Raw genomic sequence first — 7,707 nt, 5'->3', positions numbered from 1 at the left:
AGGCTATTAAGTAAAAGTTAATATATTAATATGAATAAAAAATAAAGAATTAAAGAAATATATTTACAAAAGGATTATTATTTAAATCAAACTAATTTTATTTATTTTAAAATAAGGTTATTATTTGAATTATAATATGTAAAAATAATTAAAAGAATAGAGGAGAAAAATACATTAGCTTCTAAAAAATATACGTGCAAAAATTTTTATCAATGTCTTTACTAAGATCATTGACTCATTGTAATTAATTCTGAAAACAATATCCTTACTAATCATAATTTTTTTGGTGAAGATGAAAATTTCAAACAGAAGCAAAAACAAAAAACTACACTATCCAACAATGAAATTTATAATTGTTATAATTTATAAAGAAAAACATTTTCATCTACCAAAATCATCTACAAAAAATTTGTTTGTAATGGATTCTTAAACTCTGACAGCCTCCACAATCTTATTATACGAACTCTTATCTTTCAATCAATTTTCCTTGCTACAATATCATTTAGTAATGTAAACTTCTGAGCTATGTCCTCTAAAAAGAAGATGAAAATAAAAAGGAAAAAACTTTTAATAATATATTCACTGTACATCAACGTTAAAACAACCAACTTTTAAAATTAAAACTTCATATAGGCTTACCTAAAAATAATTTTTCTATTATTGATAGAGAAAGTGTGAACCCTCTTATTAGAAGTACAAAAGTACCAAAATCAGAAAGTGGACAATGTATATATGGAGAGAGTATTTTTAGAAATAGAGAGTATGATAGAATAGGACAATCAGAATGAAGTTTTGAAAAAAAAATGCCTTAAAAATTAGAAGATAGTTGAGGTCAATTGGCATTAAAAAACTACAACTAATACATAGGAAATAGATATCCATAATTACTTTTCTGAGTGGAAGACAAAGTGCAAACAATTTGATGAGAAACGTATGAAGCAGAGAGGAAGAGGAAGAGGAAGGGTTTATAATATTATATGATTGAGTTCAGATCTCGTGTAATGTTTCTCTATTAATAAGAATTATTAATTGACATTGAAAAGCTGTAATCAATGTATAAGAAATAAATATTCATAATTACTTCTTTGAATGGAAGAGAAAGTGGAAGATAGGAAATGTATTAAGCAAAGAGGAAGAGAAACGGTTTTTCTTCTGTTCAAAAGTACTAAAAGTTTAGAATTTAATAAATTAAAAAAATAAAATTTAAAATAATTATGATAAGATAAAATTACATAAATACTCTTATTTTAAGCGAGAAAAGAAAGTCACATACTTCTTCCCTTTTATTATAATAAAGATAAAGATACATGAAGATAAAAATTACTAATTAATAAATGGGTCTGTATACATGTCGGACCCTGGCTCTAATCAGACCAATTCGGTAACTTGGCCCATAGGCCTAGCTCTCGCACGAATTTCAATAAATGTGGTCTTAATTTGCACACGAGGCACGTGCCGGATCATCCAATGGTCTTGTCCTCCATAGCTAGCAATGCTCTGCTCAAACTCAAGGGGCATATTCTTGATATTCAGAACTTGTAGTTTCTCTAAGTGTTGAATGCCACTCGGTACTTTCCTCAGTTTTGGGATTCTATTTAACCCAAGCTTTTTCAAAGACGGTAGTGCTCCTCTTTCAATAAAGATGGAGTTCAACTTGTACAAATATTTAAGCTCAAGCTTCTTTAGTTTTTGAAACCCTCCATCTTTAAAATGCAAAGTTTCACCTTTATAAGCTTCAAAACAGATAGCAAGGAACAACAAATTCGGTATATCTTTTAGTGATTCCAATGGATCATTAGTTAATTCTGAACAATTCAAAGACAATTTCACAAGATTTTGGAGCCGTGGAATCCAATTTGGCAACTTTTTTAAATTTCCATGTAGAAAGAGCTTCCGAAGTGTTGACAAGGATGACATATGAGGAAAGTCAATTCCTTCATGGCCATAGTCTACATGAATCTCTAGTACCTTCAAGAATTGCATCTCATGTATGGAGGAACATAGAGTGTTTGTGTGTTCTTCCCTTAAATTAGTAATCCTCAAACTCCTTAATTGCTTTAGCTTTCCTAGCTCTCTGATTACCACTCCCTCATCATCTACTTTGAGGATGCGTATCTTTTCCAGGAATGTCATGCTTCCAAGACAGTCTTTTGTAAAAGATATTTCATCACCCAAAAGATAATATAGTTTTCTAATCTTACTAATCTCCTTTGGTATGTGAAGCACCCCTGTTTGTCGTACATCCAAGATCTCCAAGTTCAGGAGCTTACCAATGGATTTTGGAAGACTTCTTATCCATGAATTCCGAAAGCTTAGATACTTCAAGTGGATTAAATTCCATAAAGCTTTTGGAACATTAAACGATACAAAATTTTCAAAACTAAGTACCCTCAACGGCATGTATTTTGAAAAGATTATGTCCACGAATTGTTCAGTAAACCTTTTTCTTTCGAAAAATAGAATTGACCGAATGTGTGATCTTTCAATTCCAACTAAATCATTGGATTCTGTTGCTATTGTTAAACGTTTGACTATCCCATTTGACACTGATTCATTATGCTCACCAAAATATTGACAAAATCCTGTTTCTTTAGCTTTTCTAAGGATCATGTCATGTATCAAGTCATGAACACGACATCTTTTAACTTTGCCATCAATGCTAAATGAAGACACTTGCACCAAACTTCTACGGATCAAACCTGATAACTTTTGTTGCGCAACTTCTTCCAATGTTTTTCCGGTTTCACGTTTGACAAACCCTTCAACTATCCATTGCCTAATCAATCTACTAGATTTAACTTCATAATCTTCGGGATACATTCCAAAACATAATAAACATGATCTGAGATTGTATGGCAAATCATAGTAACTTAAACTTAAAATCTTTACTATACTATTTAACTCAGAATTCCTCTCCAACTCTAAACTTAGATCTCGACTAAACAGTATCCATTCATCTGCACAAAAATCTTTTTGAGATAAAAGACCACCGATGGCCACGATTGCTAGAGGTAAACCTTTACACTTTCTAACAATGTCAACAGATATATCTTTAAGTTCTTCTGGACAACGTCCATCAAAACTACACTTAAAGGCTTTGTTACAGAACAGTTTGAAACATTCTTCTTCACTTAAAGGTTCTTCTAGCTTATGCACTTCAATAAAAGAAGACTTCTTACAGAAGTCTGCAACCTTCTCATATCTGGTTGTAATTAATATTCTACTTTTATTTTTATCATCAATTACAGCAGATTCAACATCATCCCAAAATTTTTCATTCCACACGTCATCAAACATGACAACATACCTCTTGTTGCGCAACCGCTTTCTGACTTCTTCAATCAACGATCTTCGATCCATGGTAGAAACATCTGCAGGATGATTCTCCATTTTTTCTTTACAAAACTGGTGCAACATATCCCTCAGCAGTCCTTCTACAGCGTAGGATTGAGAAACTGTGATCAATGCATGGCACTCGAACTCTTTATGGACATTGTCAAAAACTTGCTTAGCAAGAGTGGTTTTTCCAACTCCTGCCAAACCAACAACAGAGATGACAGTGCGCTCTTCTCGTCCGTCTATCAACCAATTCTTCAATGTACGTTTTGGACTCTCAAAGCCCACAACCTCATCTTGCTCAATAAATAGAGGATCCATTCGAAGCTTGTGCCACGTGACATTCTGATTTCCTCTAGAACCACTCGGTTTTGTTGGTAAAGGAAATTGCTTTTGGAAGCCATCTCTTTCAGCACAAACAAGTGATTTGACATCCTGAATCTTATATGCTATTTGAAGTTGAAGGATCCGAGTTTTGATGAACTCAACAGCCTCACAGAGTAAAGCTGCACATCGAGGATCGTGAGGATTGTTTTCCTCATGAATCGAATATTCGTCGATGATATCTTCCATGCGAAAAGCTGCTTCTCTCAACCGCATCACCCTTTTTTTGATTCTATCACGCTTACCATCATCTTGTTCAGCTTCAGCCACTTGATCTGCATCATTTATGAAATCTTGAAAGCTCTCCAGTTCTTCTGTAATGTCTGCAACTTCTTTTGGGAGATCTCTAAGCATTTTCACAGCTTCCACAATTTTTGGAAGCAAATGCTCACGAGCCAAGGACACTGCAGTTTCTGCCATTTTAGTTTAGCTCTCTCTTTTGCTTTGTGGTGAGTGCAAAACTTTCTGTTGTTCAGCATTATATACATAGCCAAGTCCATATATAGTCGGAGGAGTACTTTGACTTTCTTTAATATTTCTTCAGCAAGTTGGATTATAGCAAATTTGGTTTGCATTCCATTATTTTTTAATGGACTATATATGTTTGTTATTTAATATTTATTTATTTAATTTATTTTTTAATGGACCGTGACTGTGAGTCTTTTTAATCTCTGACCATTGTAATATATGTGATTTTTGGAACAGAAATATATAAATCATGAAAAAATCTAAGTGACCAATTTAAAATTAAATAATATGAGTGATAAAATAATAAATTACATAATAACAAGAAATAAAATAAAATAAATAATAGTGAGAAATAAATTACATAATCATATAGATAAAAGATAAAAATAAAAATAAAAAATTACATAATTGAGTGATTTCTATTTAGAGATTTAATTGTTTAAAATAAATATAAAAATACAATTATCTCAAAATTATGCGGAGCAAAGTAATTACACACGCCTAGTACCCCTTTATATACACGTTTATATACACGTATAAATTTATATATAGTAGAGATTAGATACAACTTACAAGTAAGATTAGAAAATATTTAACACATCATCCACGTTGAGTGGAAGACTTTGAACTTTTCAACATCTTTCTTATAGCGTACGTGTTTGGATGAGAAATTTAAATGTAAATTTATTTATTTGAAGAATTTTAAATTTTTTTTAAGTAAAATATTTGTTTGGATGGAGAATTTATAAGAAATTTAAAATTTAAGTATTTGTGAAAATTTTTAAAATAATAGAATTTTAAACTTTTTGAAGTAAAGTACCTCCTCATATATATATATATATATATATATATATATATATATATATATATATATATATATATATATATATATATATATATATAGGGGAATGCTAATGTACTCCTACCTATTTTTTAGTGGGAGTATGTTAGCAACCTACACCAATTTTTTAGGACAAAGAAATCACTCATTTATTTCGATCCGTTAATTTGTACAAAAGATATTATAGTAATTTAATTTAATTTTAAATGAAAATAAAATATTTTCTCTCTCTTATTAATTTCATTCTCTAAATCATTTCTCTCTCTTATTAAATTTCTTCTCCAACTCATTTCTCTTTCTTATTAAATTCTTTCTCTAACTTATTTATCTCTCTCCTATTAATTCTTTCTTTAACTCATTTCTCTCTCATCTCTCATGATGTCTCCCTCCTCTCTCTCAACAAATAAAAATTAATTAATAAAATAAATAAATGAATTGGAGAATAAAATTAATAAGAGAGAGAAAATATTTTTATTTTTATTTAAAATTAAATTAAATTATTATAATATCATTTGTACGAATTAACCAAATCAAAATAAATGAGTGGTTTTTTTGTCCTAAAAAATTGGTGTAGGTTGCTAACATACTCCCACTAAAAAATAGGTGGGAGTACATTAGCATTCCCCATATATATATATATATATATATATATATATATATATATATATATATATATATATATATATATATATATATATATATATATATATATATATATATATATATATATATATATAATATCGAGCTGCATTCAACGCCTATTTATTACCAATTATCAAATGAAATAAATGAATTGTACCGATATATTTAATATAAGCTAACTACTAATTGTTGATCCACTCGGTATACATCATGTCATAGTACATACTACATACGTGTAAATAAAAAGAACAGAGAAGGAAAATTTTCTTTTATTACAAGAAAAATAAACAGAAGTTTAAAGCATTAATTAATCTATATTGTTGGCACTACACTTTAGCCTTTTTTAATAAATTTTTCTTTGTTCATCATTATAACATTTGTCATTTTCTAGTGTTAAATTTAATATATTTAGCGATATTTATTTATTTATTTATATTTATTAAAATATTATTATAGATGATATTAATAGGTTATTATATTTTTTTTTTAAAATGTGACTATCAAAATATAGAATAATATTTATTTATCTCATTATTTTTCATTGTAATTGTTTTTCACAATTAAGTTCCACATTGAATAAAAAAATAACATAAATTATATATTTCTTTTATAATAATCTCTCGTGGTTCTTATACTCAATATAAGCATACTAATTATACTAATTATACTAGCATTGACGATACTTCAATAAAAAATTTAAGAGTATCAAATTAATTTTTTTATATATAAATTACATTTTTTACTAATTAAAAAATAACAAAATTTTATTTTCTCTACTTAAAATAAATATGCATGATAATTAAATCCAAAAAAAATATTATCGTTCATTTCATAATATATATATATATATATATAATATATTTTAAAAAAGTTTGGGGGAGTCCTGACTCCCTAATCCTTAAAAGATCCGCCACTAGATACTAGTGAAATTAAAATGCTCACATGCGTGCAAAAAATTAACACCATAATTGTTGAAAAAAGTTGTTGGCTATTAACTAAGGGTTTTTTTTTTTTTTTTCTTTATACATTTCATATAACTTTGAAAATTTGGTGTCTCTCCTTCAGTAGGTAAGAAACTTTCAATGCAATGATGGTCCATGACCACGATTTTGTTTAGTCTCTATCTTTGCACTAACTAAAATAAATGAAAAGAAAGAATTAGTCACTTATATTTGTAATGAAATTGACAAATCTTAAGAAGGTGACCATTATATAATTAAAATATATAACTTAATTTATTTAATTTAATATTAATATAAATTGTGTTTTTTTCTTAAAAATATAAGTATTATTTTATCTTTTTATTTTAAAATATTAAATAATTTACAATTTTATTCATTGAAGTTATAAGTACTATATTGTCACCAGTGTAAAAGAGGTATTTTACGTATGTTATTTAGGAGTTTTTACGTTGTAAATAAGTTTGACGTCAATGTATGAGACGTAAATTTTTAAAATAATTAACTTAACATCGTTAAAAAGAAATTATTATAAAATTTTTAAAATATTTTTAATTAATTTATTTGTAAAAATAATTATGCTTTCAATTTAATTATTCATAAAAAATATACTTTTAATTAAAATATATTTTAAAATATATTTTTTCATTGCCATTCGTTCATTGGAATTAAAAATTGTAAAATATATAATTAAGTTTAAATTAATTTATTAAAATAATAGATAAAATAGAAATCATAAAATAAATTATATATGTATACTTTTAACGAGAATATAAAATAATATATATAGCATATAAAGTTTACTACATAACGAGAGATCTCCAACATGAATGTAGCAAATAAAATACTATATATTATTGAATAAGTCAAATGTAATAATAATAATAATAATAATAATAATAATAATAATAATAATAATAATAATAATAATAATAATAAAAAGCATCACATTCTAGCAAGGTCTTGCTTGATTCAGATCTCTCTTGAGTTCATTTTTGACTCTTTATGCAGAGCTTGTTGCGGTCATTCTTGCGATTATGCACACATGCAGTGGGTTGGCACCTCCATTGGTTAGAA

The 7,707-nt window shown here is 27.5% G+C and overlaps 1 protein-coding gene across 1 annotated transcript; it reads right to left on the bottom strand.

Annotated features, from left to right (window-relative positions):
- Positions 1-1,368: 1,368 nt before the first annotated feature.
- On the bottom strand, positions 1,369-4,140 carry LOC145955085 (disease resistance protein RPM1-like). Its single transcript, XM_083069786.1, has one exon. The coding sequence runs from the start codon at positions 4,138-4,140 to the stop codon at positions 1,369-1,371; it is 2,772 nt and encodes a 923-aa protein (XP_082925912.1).
- Between the last annotated feature and the right edge of the window lie 3,567 nt (positions 4,141-7,707).

The sequence above is a fragment of the Cajanus cajan genome, chromosome 2, assembly GCF_000230855.2.
Source record: "Cajanus cajan strain Asha chromosome 2, NIPB_CcT2T_4, whole genome shotgun sequence".
Taxonomy (NCBI): Eukaryota; Viridiplantae; Streptophyta; class Magnoliopsida; order Fabales; family Fabaceae; genus Cajanus; species Cajanus cajan.
The sequence above is the reverse complement of the archived record's forward strand: the minus strand, read 5'-3'. Positions and strand labels throughout refer to the sequence as shown.

Excerpts from the sequence above, each read along its gene's own strand:
- LOC145955085 (XM_083069786.1), bottom strand. The coding sequence starts at position 4,140 with ATGGCAGAAACTGCAGTGTCCTTGGCTCGTGAGCATTTGCTTCCAAAA.